The sequence below is a fragment of the Brachyistius frenatus genome, unplaced genomic scaffold (genome assembly GCF_029030835.1).
Source record: "Brachyistius frenatus isolate BFR_SWC_R1_liver_20210118 unplaced genomic scaffold, ASM2903083v1 Contig_5, whole genome shotgun sequence".
Taxonomy (NCBI): Eukaryota; Metazoa; Chordata; class Actinopteri; family Embiotocidae; genus Brachyistius; species Brachyistius frenatus.
Window position 1 is genome coordinate 6,714,819 of NW_027210604.1, and position 19,316 is coordinate 6,734,134.

The following is a 19,316-nucleotide window of genomic DNA, read 5'->3' on the forward strand; positions in this document are numbered from 1 at the left end:
GTAGGAGCAAAATAAGCGACTGGAAATACCAGCTATAGTTGGTATTCACTGTGTGTACACTGGGTGTCGCTGTAACAAGAGCTGAAGCTCAAGGTATGGAGGTAAGTAGGGCTGTTTTGTCACCTGGTTTTGACCCCGGAAGAACAAAGGATGTTTATGCTCTGGCGAAATAATAAAAAGGGATTATCATTCTGCAACCGAAGGAGCAGCCTGCAGATTATTGACTCAACTCATCGCACAGCAGCAGGTAATAATAAAAATCACTCAATATACTTCACAAAAAGAAAAAACTCAGAATACAAACAAATAAATATTAAAAGATTGCAACAAATCAATGAGAAAAACTTTAAAAAAAACAATAACAACAACCTTATTAATAAGTACAAATGTCATGTAGCTAAATAAATAATGAAAGGCTAATCATTACACTATAAACAGGCTTTTCCACAGGTCTCTTGAGGGTTTAGGTGCCGCGTTAGCGGTGGGGGGCAGTTGATAATCTATAAACTGTATTTTACTGTAATAAAAATACAGTAATGACCAAAAATGTGTAAACCTTATAGTGAAGCCATAGTGGCTTATATGCTGTGAAGAAGCGCTTAGATGCGGCACCTAAGTGTAATAATGGTGAGGAAATTCCTAAAATAGGATTTGTAGTATTTTGTTTCTTCACTGGGTCCACAGTCAAACAAGTGTTTAAATTTAGGACTGAGTATAATGTGGCTTGTATATGTTATATTTAGGCTATGACACCTAGTGACGCATGAATGTGAACCATGCGCAGTGATTATATAAGTATTATATATAAGTAAGTCTAAGGAATGATGAGTTACGCACAAAGAAAGATGTAAAACAATATCTATAATATAGCATCTATTTAATTTATAGTGACATTTCTGTCACAGTGAGATGCAGCTTTCTGCCCTGCAACTGTCGGCTGGTCAGACTGAAGAGGGCAGCACAGGATCACGGTGCAGCAGTGCAAAAATGCATTTAATTCTTAGCTATGCAGATGAATGCATGTACCAACAGATAATAGTGTGTGCATACAGTGCCAGAGAATAATCACTCAAATGGACCCATATCACCACTTGTGAAAACAAATGATAAAACCTAAAGAAGGTGAACTTTTTTGGTGGGACACGTCCCGCTGTAGCCAACAGTTTGACCTGTTGGCTACAAGGGATTGTTTTTTTTTTTAAATCTTTGCGATTTAAGGTCAGAGTTTGGTGTGTTGAGTGTGTGTGTGTGTGTGTGTGTGTGTGTGTGTGTGTGTGTGTGTGTGTGTGTGTGTGTGGTCTGTATCATCTGGACAAGAATATTGAAGCACTCCCAAAAATTTGATTTAAAGTTTATTAAATCATGCATAATATCAGCATATCCACCTAAGGGGGCACCAGAGGGGTATTTATCACATACTAATGTTGTTACAACAAAAATAACAAGTGCTATTACTATGATTATTATTAGGCTCATACTGTAATAGTCACAAAGAGATTGGTTTAAAACTGAGTGGACCTAAGAGTATTTCTTCCAAACTATCATCAGCTGGTTTATCTCTTCTCTGCCCTTGATGCATCAGGCGCCTCCTCTCGCTCACAGCCCAGCCAGTATTTTGCAATGGATCGTGGGTAAGGAGGGTTGACAGTGTCCACGCGTTTTGTCCGCAGAGCCACTCGGTAGTACTTATCTGCCATCACAAACAGAAGAGAAACACAAACCAAAAGGTGTTAAAGAAGGAAGAGGATCTTGCTTCACTTCTCTGTTCTCTTGAAACACAGCCTGACTTCTTTGTAAAAAAAAAAAAAGACTCCATGTGTTCGTACCTCTCTTGAAAAAATACACATTTTGAACAGGGGTGCTTTTGTACTCCGGAGTGTAGCTCTCATCAGGGATGTCGCTGTAGTCGCTGAAGTCAAACAAATCATCGTAAAACCACAAGTCATCGAACACGTGGCGACTGTGCCTTCCTCGGTGTCCACGCCTCTTGCCGGGCCTCCTCCTCCTACTGCTGCGCCTCCTCGTCGGTGGAGGAGAAGATGGTGGGGGATTTTGACTGAGGAAGACTCGTCCCACCATGGCAGCATCTACCGGGGGCCTAATTCCCTGCCAGTCTCTACTTATGGAACGAGCACCGGTTTGCTGACTGCCGACTGAAAGGCGGACAAAGGACAAAAATTCATGCAGACAGAATATAAGAAATAAGAGATGATCGGAAGCGTACACGCGCGTGTAAATAGACAAAGACGACAGGTGAGACTTACAAGAGGCTCCAAAGAGCTCTGTGAAGAGATCCTCCCACGTTTGATCGCAGAAGAGGTCTGTGTATCGAGTGAACAGCACCGACGGGGAGGACCTGCTCATGTGGACACACTCCTCATGGGACGGCTGTTGCTTGAACTCATATGGGTAATACTTGTCCCCTGAAGAAAGAAGCAAGCACATTTTGTAGGACTTTTCCCTCTAAAGACATTTGAAGAAGTCACAATAGAAAAAAAAAAAAAGTTTAAATAATAACAACCGACGATTCCGTTCAGCTGCAGCTGTGTCAGTGTCCTGCGGTCCTTATTATTATTAACAACTGTGTTTTCCTCACAAGTCAAAAATTATTTGAAAAAGACAGAGAGAGATTAAAACTTAAGATATGCTTCAATTTTCATGAGCTTTTTTTTTTTTTTATAAAACTTGTAACTCTTTTCTCCGGGATGCTCTTCTGACTGCTGCTTGTTAAACATTTAAACGTGTATGCCAAAAAGTGTAAGCATCCTCATACAGTGCTGGTCTTCATAATTCAGGATGAAATGATGAGACAAGGAAACACCACTTTAGAGAAAAAAAAGTTCCCAAGAAGTACTCAGATCTGTCAGTTAAGTAAAAGCAGTGTTACCAGGAAAGTCAACTTTTGACTTAAAACTTTACTTAATACTAACAACTATTAGCATCACAACATGCTTAAAGTATCAAAAGTAGAAGACTCATTGTGCAAGTTGCATTGCTGTGTAAGCATGGCTTTAATGGTACTTCTGGTAAAGATGGGGCAACTTTAGTTTAATGTAATATAATATATTCATAATATATTGATTATATTTTCATTAATTTAAGTAACTAAAGCTGTCATAGATATTTTGTGCAAAATGTAAAATAAAAGTAAAATATTTTCTATGTATATATAAAGTAAATCTAAACTATGCAAGTAAATGTGCTTCGTTAAATTGTCCTATAAAGTGTCACAAAGTGAATAATGAACAGGATAAGAAACACAAAAAAACTTTCATTCATTTTACAAATCTTTAGTGACTTTTTGTAAAATTGTTTTTTATTTTGAAATACAATATGGATTTACTTCCCAGGCTTATAAAAAAAAAAAACTTTTCAAATACGACACTTAAACTGCCTCAATTTCATCTATTTTCTTCATTTTAAAGGGCCGTGACTGAGCACAAAAGATTTGAAACCACTGCTTTAGGCACTACGTGGTTTACAATACAGTGTCGGATAAAAGTAGGACCCAAGTCGCTTTTGAATCTTGACAAACTTCACTCATCCCCGCACACAAATACCTTGGAAAAAGTAGGCTTTCTCCTTGCCACGGTGATTCGGTGCTGGTACGGCAAATGCGGCATCAACGTCGTCTGGAATGCCATCAAAGCCGACTGAAATGTCCCGTGGATAGTCTTCATCCAAGACATCACCGTCAAACCTCCAGTACTTGTTCCCCTGAGACAGAATAAAGTCCAAAACAGTGAGGTTTGAATCTGCCACTGTACGTTGCCAGGTTCGTGAGCACCATTTACTTTCCCTGATGACTGGAACATAGCTTGCTTTGTACTATGTTCAGACACACCCTTGCTGCGTCTCCATGTTGCTAATGCTTTTATTTAGCTGGGGGCAACATTAGCAGTGGCACAGCACAAAATAATGGGTCTGATACATTTGCAGCCTCAGTTGGCCCTCTTTCCCTGCTACATCCATTATCATACTGGTATAAAAAAAAACAACAAACAAATGCATTTGGGATCGCTAATGAAGCCTCTACAAATACTAATTATAACAAAGAAAATGATTTTTCTTTGTCTAAGAAAATCTAAGAAAAAGACAAAAGTGGAAACCTTACTGTAGTGTTTTATTTAAACTGAATTACACTGATTGGAAACTTTTTTTTGTGTGTAATTGAGGTGAATTAGTGCAGCTAACACTGTAGAAGAAGCATGCAGTAATAAAAATGACTCAAAGACCTAAACAAATATGTAGCTCCAGTGTTAAACCTGAAAATACTACGACACTGTACATTAGTTTAAGATTTAGTTTGGAGTTGAATTTCTTCTGACAAACTCCTGTAGCCATTCTAGCTTTTATTTTTTATGATTCAAGTTGGATTTCTATTTAAAGATCCATCAAAATACACTGAAACTCCACCTACTGGTTGATAAAACCACTTGCTGTTCCCAGACTGAATGTAGACAGATAGGAGCTTCTACCTTAAACAGGTAGGATTTTCCCTGGCAGTTGATGCGTGTGAACGCAGCGCTGATGGGCCCCGAGATTCCCCACACATCCTGGATGAGTTTGGGGTATCCGGGAAGTACGGACTTGTCATCCAACTCGAAAAAATATTCACCTAGGAGGAAGAGCAGGCCTCGGATCAGTGATTTTATGACGTGAAAGATGACCCTCTGACAGTAAAGTGAAACGAGGAGAATTATTATTATTTTTTTTTTTCTTGTAAATTGAGTTCAGGACAGAATGTGGATGATCTGTAAAACACTTTTCCAAACTCATCTATTTTTAGGTTACTGAAAATTGACATTTTGGATATGCACAATAAAGCACAGAGCACAGTAAGGTAGGAAACCTATTTGGATGTGCAGGTTTTCACCTCTAAATGCATAGATCGATCCATTCTTCAGCTGCAGAAAGGCGTCAAAAGGCCGTCCACTGCACGGCGCCGCGTCGGGCTCTGCAGGTGGTTTGGGCCCGTGTGTGGTGTTGGGCGGCGGGGCGGCAGTGATGGTTGGTGCCACTGTGTTTACAGTTGGCGTGAGAGTTGTAGTGTAGTTGTTAAGACTTGTCACTACTTCTGTTACGTACTCTGGCTCCTCAAAGGTATCACCTCGAGCAACTGAGGGCAGAACAGGAAGGAGTTATGGTCACATGACGATGTTTCAGTCGAAAACAATCGTTTTAAAAAGCCAAGAACTTGTTCATTCAGCAAAAATCTAAGTTTCCACTCCTGTACTGACTTTTTTTGGGGCAGGTGGTGTAAAAGTCCCCACAACAGCTTCCATAATACACACACATGGAGTCACATTGACATTTCCTCTGCGGGTTGAAGGAGCCACAGCGACCCGCACAGGACTCTGTGGAAATGCAGTTTGTTTGTTTCAGTGGTAAATAACAGGCATTCATACTGTACAGTGCACACTGGTTAGAGCATTCAGAGACCAGTGAAAGAAGAAGTACTTTACTGAGGTGAAAGTGCCAATGCAGCAATGTAAAACGCTATCAGCAAAAAGTATCAAAAACAAAAGTACTTTTTTGATTCACACATGATTATATATTTTATGATTGGATTGTTTCTAATTGTGATTTATCAATTTGGACATTTTACTGTTGTGGATGGTCGAGACGGAGCTCGTTGTAGCCACTGATTTTACAGTGACTTGGTCACTCCAATGGGTCACCAAAAATACATGTGAGGGGTTGTGATGTGATTAGTGGTGAAAGAACCAAAAAACAAAGGTCTGCTGCACAATTCTTATTTCCTTTTTTGAACTCTTATAGTTACTATATATGTAAAAAAAAAAAAAAAATTGTATGTATGAATATATTGGATATTTTTGCTCTTTGCGACTCGAGCCTTTGTTAGAATGAAGCCATGTCGCTATTTACTGAGGAAAAGTCTCCTTTTATGCAACAACTCACGACGGCTGAAACGTGACCCTTTTTTATTATACGTCACAAATGTCAGGAGCAACAGCGTCGTATTTTATATTATCTTTAACGTAAACTCTTACTTTGAATTTTTTTTTCAAATAAATGTGACGGTAAATCATACAATATATTTCCCTCTGAAATGCAATGGAAAGGAAAAAGTAGCAAAAAATGGATATACTCTGTACTATACTATATACTATACTATACTATAAAATATAACTATCACTTAAGTACAGCACTTTAGAAAATGTACTTGGTCACCTTCCATAAATAACATCAATTTAGATGCACATACAAACACGTTATATTTTAAATAGAGAGTTCATGCAGCTGCAAGTAAAACCACACAGGATGAACTTATACTGAAAATGTCATTTGTTGACATGAATAAATATAAGCATATATACTACATTAAATTTAATACATTATATAATACTTAAAAATACAATATGTTACTAATAGTTTAATAAATATAGTCCTTTAACAGTCCGTAATGGTAAAGCTGTTTCTGCTGAGTGAGTTGTGAACATGGAACACAAAAGATCAGTTGATTAGATTTCTATTTTGTTTCTATTTTAAGACTGTCTGGAGGACTTACCCTCTGCAGCAAAGGTGGTGCTCAGCAGGAGGACGAGGCCCAGCAGAACCACCACTGGCTTCATACCGAAAATATCGCAGAAAATATCCCACTCTCAAACCACAACTAAAAATACTGAGAGTTTTTGAGTGAATTTCACTCGCAGCCTGTTTGCAATACTGAACTATCAGATGAGTTTGAGCCAAGTGCCCCACTTTGGGGTTTAGCACTGTGTGCAGATGATCAATAGATCTTTTTCAGAACTCTGCTCACCCCCCAGGCGTCCGCTCTCCTGATTGGTCAACGCTCAACTGTGACAATCATTAAACAGCGAGGGCAGATCTGTGACCCGTCTGCCCAGAAACACTATCCTCAGATAGCACAAAAATGATCATTATAAGGCACAGGATCCTTTATTTCCCCATCATCTGGCAAAATTGAACTCCAAATGAATTTTATAATCATTTTAATGTTGGATTGATTTTTCTATGCTTAACTCAGAAAATAGTTGAAATGCATAAAAAATAAATAAAAAAAAAAGACTGCAAAAATGTATCTTGTTTTGTGGATCAGATATTTTACACCGTATTTGTAACTTCTGGTCAAATCACTTCATAAGTAAAGAACATGCATCTGAGCTCAAACATTGTGTAACCAGGTCAGTCTTCTTCCTCCATTGATCTCTGGTGAAAGTAAACAAACCGAAAACAAACACAATGCTTTCATCTTCCAAATTTAGCCCTGATAACAAGAGTATGTATTTTTTTATTTTTTTATTTAAAAAGGAGCGTGAGAAAGAGAGTGTTTTTCATTTTGGATTGCAACTCGCAGCAGATTGGCAGAAAGAAGCAGATTCATCAGATTCAGGGAGAGAAGCAGGGTTCACCTGCAGACTGATTAAGGACATTCGTAGCACTTCTTTATCACTCACCCATCTGACCACCAGGCATCTGTTAAACACCGAACTGAACGAAAACAGAAACATTGTGGTCAAACAGTGATGATATTTTCGGTTCAAATTTAAACTGAAGCCCGTCAGTCCAGCCCGGATACACCAGTCCAAACAACAAAGGAAGTCGGTGGCATTTAAAAATGAAGAGAAGTGGACATTGATTGTCGGTGCAGCGTGTATCAGTTATACTTTGGTTGCCATCATGTCTCTAATAGCTGTCAGTTAATAATGCAAAGAACAGTTCGAGGAACACAAAGAATAGAAATATGTGTGAGTGTTGTTGGCTTCAGAAAGATATATTTATTTTGATATTTAAAAGCAAAGTGTGAGCCTGCCTGTCGATTCTTCTTCTTCTGCTGTAGTATCAGCTACAGTATAACGTCAGGGCCCTGACAGAAGGCTGGATAAGGCTGTTATTTCTCTCTGATTTACAGCTTTGAGTAGGTGGAAGTAAATATTTTACAGATATGACTCTGACCTGGTGATGGACACGAGTAGACTTGTTGAATTTCAAGGCCAAGGTTGTTAATTTTGGCCTCCCAGTTGTGCAGCTGTTGCTGACTGAATTAGTGAATTCATTTTGGTTTACAAGTAAATATTTATTCCAAATATGAATCTGGTCAATGAATGTGTAATCTGCACTGGTGGTGACGAAAAAGAGGCTGGCTTTCAGAGCACAATGATCACCAAACCTTTGGGCTTTTCATTATAGACAGGGCACTGTAACACATTACAGTAATGGATTGAGGTAGACAGTTAAGTTTACGGTAATTTCCCTACTTTTTATTAAGCTCATCTTGATTTAATTGCAATGACCGTGTCCGGTAATCAATTCAAACTTTTCCTAAAAAGTTACTTTTTGAAATTAAGGACGTTTAAAATGCTGAAGTACTAAAGTTTAAAACGGATATGGAAAATCAACCACGTATGTGTATATGTATATATACGAAAACTTGTGGAATTGTTTTCACATCAGCTGCACATTTTTTTTGTACTCGTTGGTTTTTGAATTGACAAACAAGACACAAGGTGTTAATTAATGAACTTTAGTAATTTTTTAAAGCAGGTTTGGTTACTAAATAAAGCCAAGCTGACGGTCTCCTCGTTTCTCATTCCTGTGCTAAACAAGGTGTATGGCTATTTCAAATTACTCCTTAAAAAGTACATATTTGGTTACCAGAATTTGGTACTATCAAACATTGCAAAATGTCTTTGGTTGTTTATAGGGTCAATATAAATACTTTGAAACATGATAACATTTTTAATTAAGTAGCTCCAATAATTGTTTGGGGGAAAAAAAGTTTTTTGTCATTATCGCTGTGGTGCCTCCATGCAGTAGGTTTGTGTGCCGTCAACGTATATACCTACATAGCTCTGCGATAATTTTATTCATACATAGATACATATTTATAGACTACAATATATATGAAATATATAGATAACATAAGAAATAACAAAAATATTTTAAAAATATATGACGATTTATTTTCCAGTAACATTTTCTTTTGTAACTGCATCAATTTATATTTAGGTGTCAGATTTTCAAATGTTCCTTGTTCTTGACATTACCATAGGTTTCAGCCTGGAAACTTGAGTAGTCACCTCATAATATGTCACTTTGTAAAACAGAAGTCTGAATCTAAGGCAACAGGCAGTGAATCTACAGAGTGTTTAGGTCATCAAGATCTACAGGAGCCCAGGATAGAGAAGGACAGGGCACATGTAAATGCTTTTGTTCAGCTAATGGAGAGATATAGTTTTTGGGTCTAAAAAATGAGGTCAATTTGGAAGTGCCATAAACTGCAACACCACCGAGGGCCATAAGGGGCTGACTCTAAAAAGCCCTTGGCTCCATAGACTCCCATTCAACTTATCTCATTAAATACAAAGTCAATAAAAAAATATTCACGAGTTAATTTCCTCTCATTTGTGAAAGTCACTCCTTCTTATTCATTTTTTGGTGGTCCATCTGAAAAGAATCTTATCATTAATAAGATATTAGGCCTAAAAAGATCGTATTTTTGGGGGCTTGTCTGTTTGATTGTCAGACTTCCGCTATCGGTAAGCAGGGCATAGTGTCCTCGGGTTTCCAATCAGATTGAGTCAGATTCCTGCTCCCTCGTCCCCAGCTCGTCCAAACATGGTCACTTCTGGCTCAGAAATACAGAGATGGCAACAACCAAAAGGCTTCAGAATGGCAGTTCACAAACTAATGAGTTATTCACAGTGAAAGTGGGCATCATTTATTAAAACTCCGTACAAACTTTTGCATTGTTGACTTTAATTGGGTCTCAGCCTAGCTGGCACATGCACAACACCTGACCTTTGGTTAAATCTGACTTGGCTACACTCCGTCACATGATAAACCTGTCAATAGTTTGGCTATCTGCCCCCCTCATCGGTCAATCCCTCCCCTCTCTGTATCTTTACTGCTACATTTCTCTCTTTCCCAACAACTTCATCTGCCTTTCTGTTAAGGATCGTAAGCTCTTTGGAGTTGAGTTAATGTTTGATATGCTAGAGATAAATTGCTCTCACTTTAGTCTCTTTACTTCAGTAGCTTTGTGAAGCTCATCTCTACCTCAAGCTCACCTGAACTTGGTCAGTACCTGAATTTGTACATGTCCGCTCGCAGCCTCTTCTTCACAATCGGACTTGTGTTTGTTTGAGTTGGCGAACAGACTTCAGGCAAGCTTTTTGACTCTGGGTTGTTTGTTAGTTTTTTTTTTTAAAGCATCATGGGTAGGTGCTTGAAGTGGTTGTGGTACCACAGAAACTTCATCATCATCATCGTCACTCCACTCATCCTCCTTCCTCTGCCACTTGTGTTTCCGACATCGGTGAGTGTGTGTGTGCGTGGAGGTAACTTTGCTATAGCCTGTATCGGACATGTGGTTTCACATTCCAGCAGTAGGTCTACGTAGAGGAAGATGAAAAGATTGACTGTAACCAAAAATGTATATTTAATGATTTTTTTTTTTATGTTCAAACTGTAGATAAATATATATTATATTATATTGTAAAGTAAGTAAATGGTAGGAAAAGACAAATGCATGCAACATGATACTATTACGATCAAACGAAATACCATTATTATTGCACTACTGAAAATATTTAACATATTTTGTTCTTCCTTGATACTATTTTATCTTAATTTTTTTTCAAAGTTTAAGTGCCACAAAGCAGACACGCTTATTAAAATGACCCGCAGAGTTCAACAAGGTCTCACCTGCGTGGCAGTGGAAAGTTTTATGTCGGGTAGTTTAAACAGTACCCGTAAACTCATAAAGAGTTATCTTGTGAGACAAGAGCACAACAAAGTGTTGCTGCATGTGTACCATACTGCCTTTTAAAGAGAGCGGCCAGAGATAAGACAAAGGACGACATACTGCACGTGTTCACTATAACTGTTTCTGTCGCTGCTTCTGTGTCTGTGCAAAATCCAATCAGATCTGTGCCTGTATCAAAGCAGGATCTTGACACATGAGCATATTTAAATAATATCTTGTGTGTTTGCAGGAAGCAAGATGCGGTTATGCGATCATCCTCATGGCTCTGTTCTGGTGTACAGAGTGTATGCCTCTGGCTGTGACCGCGCTGCTGCCAGTCGTCCTCTTCCCCATGATGGGCATCATGAAAGCTGGAGCGGTACAGCTCTTATTTAGACTTCTGTGCTTCATTATGTGACGGCTTCCATATACGTGTATGTTATTGATACCTGCTTATGACTTTAAGACTCTTTAAGACTGAGTTTTTGCACGTTGTTGTGAGTCGCAGAAAGGTCTCCATTCAAAGGGAAGGTGAGAAGCTATAGTACTGGGAGCAAAGTGTTATAATGAGATGCCACTATATCTCTTGTTAACACAAGAGGGAAGAGAGGAAAATGGGACCAATTTGAGCTAAATTGATCACTTTAGAAAGAAATATATTTGGCCTCCGAAACAATGAGGCCAGGATCATCTCCAAGAGAACAGACGCTACAATAGTACAATAGATTTGAACATTTTATGAAACGTTACATACTAAAAAATTACAATCTGACGCTTAGTCAGTTCTTTTTCGAGCATATTTTTAGTAGCATGTAGAAATCTGATGATTCTAGTGTTTCACATTTATTTCCCCGTAAAACAAATTTAATGATACATGACATCTGTATGGGACAGCAGGTCCATATGTTACTATGCTATAATGCTCTGACATATCTTTGAGATAACACTTACGTTAGTGTCTGTGTGATCTGTTTCAGGTCAGTATTGAGTACCTAAAAGACTCTAACATGCTGTTCATTGGTGGGCTGTTGGTGGCCATCGCGGTGGAGTACTGGGGCCTTCATAAACGCATCGCTCTCCGCGTTTTGCTGCTGGTTGGTGTTCGTCCCTCCTTGTAAGAGAGCCTCGGGTTACTGCTCACCAGCAGTCTTTCAGATCATTTTATTTTATCCATCACAATCGTTTGCTTATTACAAATTTACAGTGAAAAATAACATTGCACAAATCCTCCTTTTGGTCCTTTTCATAATGTAAAGTGGCCTTTTGTCCCTTCAGGATGCTAGTGGATTAAGGTTGGCAACTTTTGACTGATATCACCCAACAATCAGATGTATTAAATGTAAAAAACAACAACATCCATTTGAACAAGTTTTTTAATGTTCTGCTAGGTACTGTTACTCCGAGAGCTCAACACAGTGGAAACTTGGAAGATACACTCAATAAGACAAAATAAAAGGAAATGAAGAATCACTTCAAGTACAGAAAATATGAATAGTCAACTTCAGCAATTAGTCACAAACCATGGTAAGAAATAGTGAGTCCAGGAGGGTTTGTAATGTCCTTGAGTCCAAGTGAACGTATGTACCAAATTTGAAGAAATTCTTTCAAGGCGTTCCTGAGATAAAGCTTTCATGAGAATTGAATGGATGGATAAGGCAGACATGAGTTCACATTGACCTTTGAACACCAAAATCTCCTTGGGTCCAAGGGAAGATTTGTGTCAAATAGGAAAACATTTCCTCAAAGTGTTCTTGAGATATCATGCAGTCTCTGTCCCATGTCTATCCTTTTCAACACATTGCTCTTCATGATCACCAGGAACATCATCTTCACTCCTTTCACTCCCCTCTCACGCAGGTTATTGATGGGCTTCATGATTGTGTCATCCTTCCTGTCCATGTGGATCAGCAACACAGCCACCGTAGCCATGATGCTGCCCATCGCACAAGCCGTGCTCCAACAGCTGAAAGCCTCCGAGGCCCGAGCAGATGAACAAGATTTCCGATCTGCGGCCGAGGACAACCACGCGTTCGAGCTCGAGATCAGACAAACAAAGCAGGAAACGCCAGATGAAAAACGAGACAGTGTGTGTAAGTAAAACGTCTGCTACATCAATGGGAAAGTAACTTTTCCAATAACTTTTAATTTCATAATGTGTCGGGCTTCAGCTGAGCCTGAGTGCAGTCCAGAGTCACTGCCGGAGTCCAGGAGCAAAGCACTGGAAGCGAAGTACAGACTCCTGACCAAAGGGATGAGTCTGAGCGTGTGTTACTCTGCCAGCATCGGAGGCACGGCCACCTTAACAGGCACCACCCCTAACCTCATCCTCAAGGGTCAAATCGACAAGTAAGACTTTCATCAAGAATTTTTTTTTAGGGGTATAGCAACTGATTGTCCTGTTTGTGCTCCCCTAGTCTCTACATCTGTTTGTGTCTGAAGGATCTTCCCTGGAAACGGTGATGTGATCAACTTTGCCAGCTGGTTCGGCTATGCTTTTCCCCACATGGTGCTCATGCTGGTGCTCTCCTGGCTCTGGCTTCAGTTTTTATTCCTGGGCTTCAAGTAAGAAAACCTCAGCTTTGTATATAATCGGCTGCAGATGCTTGTCTAACTAATAAAGTTATTTTTCATATACCCTAGCACTATGTTTAGATTAAAATGACCTCACTTACACTGTGAGGTATTTAAGGTAGAAAACTACTATACACAATGATTTCTCTGGACAATCCTGACTATTCAGTACATTGACAGTGGACATACACATTGTTGTTGAGTTTTTAAAATGAGGTTTTGCTTGCAATGCTTTGATCACAACAAACTGAATTCATCTGCAAGGTAAAGAAAGATTACTTACGTGACATTACATCAATGCAGTGAATAAAATCATCGATTCAGTAAATAAAGCCGATAATTTGCTTCATTCAATCTTAAAGTTAAAGCAATCCAGCAAACTTTGTCCACACCTAAACGATCTCTCCTTCATTTGTGGACCAACTGCATCATCTTTTCACTTTGTGCTGTTCTCCTCAGCCTGAAGGAGACATTTGGCTGCTGTGTGAAAACCGAGAGAGATAAGGAGGCACACACAATGATAAAGGAGGAGTACAGGAAGCTGGGCAACATGAAGTTTTCCGAGGGGGCGGTGCTCACCATCTTTGTCCTGCTTGTGGTTCTGTGGTTCACCAGGGAGCCGGGCTTCATCGACGGCTGGGCAACAGTGCTCTTCAATAAAGAGGATGCGTGAGTCTTTTGCTTTCTCCATATTTTTTGCACAACTTTAAAGGATAAAGTGATGTTCTGTGCTTATCTTATTAATCCTTTATTGTTTGTGTAACCAAAGTGTGATATAAATGAATCCTCTGAAGCTCCAGTGTGGTCCAAAAACTATTAGAAAGTACAATAGTAAGACACATCTCACACTGGATGTCATGTTACTGGCAAGAGTCCACAAGAAGAGAGGACCCAAATGCACGACGCACTGTTACTAATGGTAAAGGAAGAAAGTAGAAACTTTACCCAGAAGGAACTGGCAGCAAAACAGCACTCGAGACAGAGACACTGAAGCGGGGAGGCTGAAACAGAGATAACCGATTGTGTGTTAAGGCAGTTGGGAACCTTCGAAACAATGAACTGACAACAAAATAAGGGACCAAGGACTAAATACTCAAAGTTGAGAAAAATGAGGGACAGGTGAAACTAATCAAACCAAAACACAGGGGGATGCGTGATGAAAGAATAAAGCAGGAAATACAACAAACTAAAAGGCAGCACAATAATTTCCTTAACTGTGATAGACATGGGAAGTGTGCCGATGTGTGTCATAAGTGTTGTGGAGTTGTTGAAGGTGCAAACACAACAGGTTGATGCCAGATGGAGGTGAGTGAGAGTGAACACATGTGCTGACTTATACAGCCGGGAAGGCCCAGGTGAGCTACATTAGCTGATGACCCTCTCATGTCAGCCAACTTCCCTCCATAATAGGCTTGGATTACCTCCAAGACAATGGGTGCCCCATAGTTCACGTGTTAGCACTGTAACAGCACTGTGAAACAGAGCAGAACACCTGGTAGCAACATATTTAAACAACAGTATTTTATCTTGTGTCCTTCAGGTTCGTGACAGACGGAACAGTCGCCATCTTAATGTCAATGCTCTTCTTCTTCATTCCCTCCCAGTTGCCCAAATGTGGCAGCTATGGTTACGACGACGCAGGTGAGATATTAATTTCGACTTGACTCTTAACGCAGTCCTTTTAATGATGTTCCTGTGACCTACATTACAGCTCACTGAGTTTTGATTACTCTGCGGATGTGACTCCGCTGTTTCAAGTTAATTACTGTTCTATGTTCAAACTTCATCTGGATCTCACAGGTAAGATGGTGAAGGCTCCCCCGACTCTGCTGAACTGGCAGGTGGTTCAAGAGCGAATGCCTTGGAACATCATCCTGCTGCTGGGAGGAGGCTTCGCTCTGGCTGCCGGCAGTGAGGTAAACGTTGGCGAACACCATGTTGTCTACATTTAGAGCCTCTTGCTCCCTTTTATACAGTGTTGAGTATCAAGACAATTTTGGTGTTCAAATATTCTTGGTTACAAAAACAACTAACTACTAACCCTAACCGATAGCTGAAACCTGACTGCACCCCAGGCCTGTCACTCAAACCAACACGTGGCCCAAAAAACACTTTTAGAGGCCCTAAATCTAATTAATGATGGAATTCTTTTCAAATGAACCGTTAGAACACTGATCAGAAGGAGTGAATTTAGTGAATGACACCATAACGACTTGTAGTTGTAGTTGTTGTTTGAATAGAAGTTCAGTCAGGAGATCATCAGAGTATATCAGAATACATTTCCTGGTAAACATGACTATTCGTACCAAACTTCATAGCAATCCATCCAAATTTGGATGAAGTTTGCGGCCCAATCAACAGACATCCTCAGAGCCACACTGCTAGCTTTTCTCAAAAGATCCACATGTATTATTCATTTATTATTATCGCTATCATTAAGGCAGTAATTTTTACAGGAGTCTGGCCTGTCCAAGTGGTTGGGAGAAAGCCTGGCACCTCTAGAGAAAATCCCCCCCTTCGCCATCTCGTTGCTGCTCAGCATGCTTGTGGCGACGTTCACCGAGTGCTCCAGCAACACAGCCACCACCACCCTCTTCCTGCCCATCCTGGCCTCGATGGTAAACTGAACTCAAACGTTCACACGCATGTGCACACGCTGTGCATTTAACTATGTTGTGTTTTGTGTTTCTTAGTCCATAGCTATCAAGATGCACCCACTTTACGTGATGCTGCCCTGCACCATGGCTTCCTCTCTGGCCTTCATGCTGCCTGTGGCAACACCACCCAACGCCGTTGCCTTCTCTTTTGGAAAACTCAAAGTCTTGGACATGGTGAGTTCCTTACACATATGCAGTCCATAATACAGTCGAGACCATATGTTTCCTGAGTCTAATTCAAAAGCAGTGAGTCAGAGGTTTGTGTCTTTGCTTAGATTTGCTCTGTGACTTCCTTGTTAGTTACCAGCACCAGAAAATCTAAAGTTTAAGGTCTTGAGGCGATGTATTGTTGGAGTTAATGTGGGATGAGCCAGAAATCGAGAATCAGAGAGTTACATGGACACATTTAGAAAAGTAAACCCTTCCAAATATCTTCGGTGTTAGTGCTACAGGTCTGATGGTCCTGAAACAAACAGGCTCCAACTTTACTCCTCTGTATCCTGTTCAGAACGTGGCTGTCTGTTTCCTCAGGTTAAAGCCGGCTCCATGCTGAACCTCATCGGGATCCTGACCATTAATTTAAGCACCAACACCTGGGGATATGTCATGTTTGACATGGGCACCTTCCCTCAGTGGGCCAACATTACACAACCTTGAGTTAGAGCGAGATAAAGAGAAGGAATGAAGTAGAATTGGTTTAAAATCTTCAGTGTTTCTATTTAAGATTGCCTGATGTCACAGTCAAACACTCATTCAATCTTCTTCATGAGGACAGCGGGGTTTGATTAGATTTGATTGACGGGACAGTGACAGCCCATCAGAATCGGATTCTTATGTTAATAAATTCAGATTGTTGCATGGAGGAAAATGTCACATTTTTTAACTGAGCCCGTCGACTTTAAACCAGTGAGAAAAGCTCTGCAAAAAAACAAAACAAATACAGAAATCTGTCATGTGAAATAACCAAACAGAAAATAGTCTGTTCTTACTCATTCTAGGAAGCTCAAGTAGAAAAAAACCCAACATTTTCAGGGCCTTTAGAAGACACAAGAGAAAACCACTTTGAATTTAAACAGCTGTAGCAGAAGCTTTTATTTTTAATAGAGGAAGAAAAGGAGGAAATTACAGTTTAAACAGAGTAAAGAAAACATAATGAAAGAGAATTCAGTTTAAAAATAAAACGACACTCCAAATTCATGTTTTAAGTCTAAATTAACTTGTATTACTACAAAACGTTAGCCTTAAAACTAAAATAGTGATAAAGGATTTACAACTGCAGCTGAGTTAAACTTTAAGCGCTGTCAGACTATTATTGATAATATTAAACAGAATCTCCTTTGTTAGCATTCATTCCTTCCTCGTGCCGTACAGATGACAGAAGAAAAGAGAAATGATGTTTGTTTTGAAAAAGGCAATGGAGTTCATTTCCTCATGTCCTTGAAAGTGTCCTCATCTTATCAATCTATTTATCATTTACAGATGATACCACAGATCATGTGTTAGAGTGATTATTAAGAATAATGTGATTACGAGTGATGCTGTGTTTACAGGCAGAATGTCGCTGAGATGAATGTGAATTAATTCTATCAGTCAATTTAACTTATTTAGTGGTCCTTTTGCTGGATCTAAAGTCTTTGTTTTTTTATCAGTGTTTTTGTCACATATTTTTTACCATGAGCCAGCATCAGCTTTATATATCTTATCCGCTCATTTGTAAACACCAAAGTCGCCAACTTTAGGTGATTATAAGTATGCGTGTAATGGATTTAATTGGATTTCAAATCGAATATTGGAGATTGATTTAGTTCTTGCTGAAATGTCACTAAATATAAAACTGAAGGCATCAGCTGGTTGACTCAGCCCAAAGACTAGAAACTGGATGCAAGAGGTAGCCCAGCTCTGAAGTTTCAATGAACTCCTCTAAATTCACAACTTGTGTTTTTCATACTTCTGTTTTTGTATAATTTAAAATAAAGTACATAACAGGTTGTGATCTTTATAGGTGCTGGTATGCTCAGTTTAAAGCCAGGCTAGTGGTTTACAGTGTTTATGCTAAACTAAGCTAAATGTCTCCTGCTTCACACTGAATTGACAGATATCAATTAGAGCAAATCTCTAAAACTATTCCTTTAACAGTTCTCCTTCAGTTATTAAAATGTCTTTAAGCATCGAGGAAGGCGAATCATGGAAAGTGCACAAAATAAGAGCGGGAAGGTAAATTGTACAACGAGTGCAGGTGAAAAGGTTGGTTGAAGGATACCTGCGAGGTAAGAGGCTGCCAACAGGATGAGACTGTCATTGAGGCCAGTTTCTATCAAGTTCGTTATAAGTGAATGTAATAAAGTGAACAGACAGAGACAGACATCCCAGCAGAGTGATGTATTTTTTCAACATTAGATGTAATATACGAGCCATTTACTGTATATTCTGAAAATAAAGGATCATCATGCGACGCAAGCGTCTCCTTCATTCACTTGACACCCAAAATATAACAGGCAAGACACCGTCTTATTTCAAAAAGTCCCATAAATCTTTATTTTACTTTTGTTCAGTCACACCAACATTTGAATCGCCAAAGTCTTTACATGAGTTCAAAATAATTTGTACGAGTCACAATCAGTCATATATAAATCTGTTCTACATATGTGTTGCATCGTTGACAAAACATTCAAGTCAATCAGTTTAATCTCTGATTCAGTCCAATCTGAGTTCCCTCCTGTTCATACTCAAATTTCCTATTTTGTCTCTTGTGCAACTTCTGCACGCCTAAAAGAAAAAAAGACAAAAAGAAAAATAACCCAAAACCATTCAGATTTTAATCGCTTTGAAGCCAGTAATGATCTGAATCAATGTCTTGTGTTGATCTGAACACACAACAGGTGCATTCAAGTAATTTCCTTTCAACTGGCTGCTGCTCCTCACAGACCCGGCTCAACTAGCATTTACAAATAGTATGACCCATGTGTTTGAACGCACTGCAATTTAAAGGTCCCATATTGTATATATTGAGATTTCCTTGTTTTTTTTGTTGTTTTTTTTAACCATAAAGCAGGTTCAGGTATTGTATAAAACCTGTGAAAGTGTCAAAACGGTCAGTCCACTGATATTGCACAGCCTGTATTCAACAGCTGTGCTGTTTGGACTTGAGTGAGTTTGTGACATCACAAACTACGTCCATCCTCATCATGGCCCACTGTCCAACTTTTTATCTAACAGTAAATTGCTGGGCGCTCATTTCGTCGCAGAGCTAGCAAATTACAAGACCAAAGAAAGCCTGTGATTGGCCCGGACATTTTGCACTCAGAAAAGATCCAATTGATGTCAATGCACCTTAGAGACACAGACACAAAACAGCC

General features: G+C 39.4%; 2 protein-coding genes across 3 annotated transcripts; one reads left to right on the plus strand and one right to left on the minus strand.

Annotated features, from left to right (window-relative positions):
• The first annotated feature begins 185 nt into the window (after positions 1-185).
• On the plus strand, positions 186-18,412 carry LOC138633263 (solute carrier family 13 member 2-like). Of its 2 annotated transcripts, none has more exons than XM_069719398.1 (12): positions 186-247; positions 10,983-11,111; positions 11,710-11,846; positions 12,590-12,822; positions 12,901-13,078; positions 13,172-13,294; positions 13,763-13,972; positions 14,844-14,944; positions 15,104-15,219; positions 15,760-15,921; positions 15,997-16,134; positions 16,492-18,412. In XM_069719398.1, exons 2-12 carry the CDS (start codon positions 11,013-11,015, stop codon positions 16,615-16,617), a joined length of 1,623 nt encoding a protein of 540 aa, XP_069575499.1. In that variant the 5' UTR covers positions 186-247; positions 10,983-11,012; the 3' UTR covers positions 16,618-18,412. The 2 variants fall into 2 exon arrangements, with proteins under 2 accessions (XP_069575499.1, XP_069575491.1); XM_069719390.1 differs by lacking the exon at positions 186-247 and adding an exon at positions 10,168-10,303.
• Positions 1,340-6,729, minus strand: vtnb (vitronectin b). The gene is made up of 8 exons (XM_069719376.1): positions 6,533-6,729; positions 5,241-5,357; positions 4,877-5,119; positions 4,479-4,618; positions 3,561-3,717; positions 2,265-2,423; positions 1,827-2,153; positions 1,340-1,690 (listed from the first exon to the last, which is right to left on the minus strand). Exons 1-8 carry the CDS (start codon positions 6,594-6,596, stop codon positions 1,554-1,556), a joined length of 1,344 nt encoding a protein of 447 aa, XP_069575477.1. The 5' UTR covers positions 6,597-6,729; the 3' UTR covers positions 1,340-1,553.
• Positions 18,413-19,316: the final 904 nt, after the last annotated feature.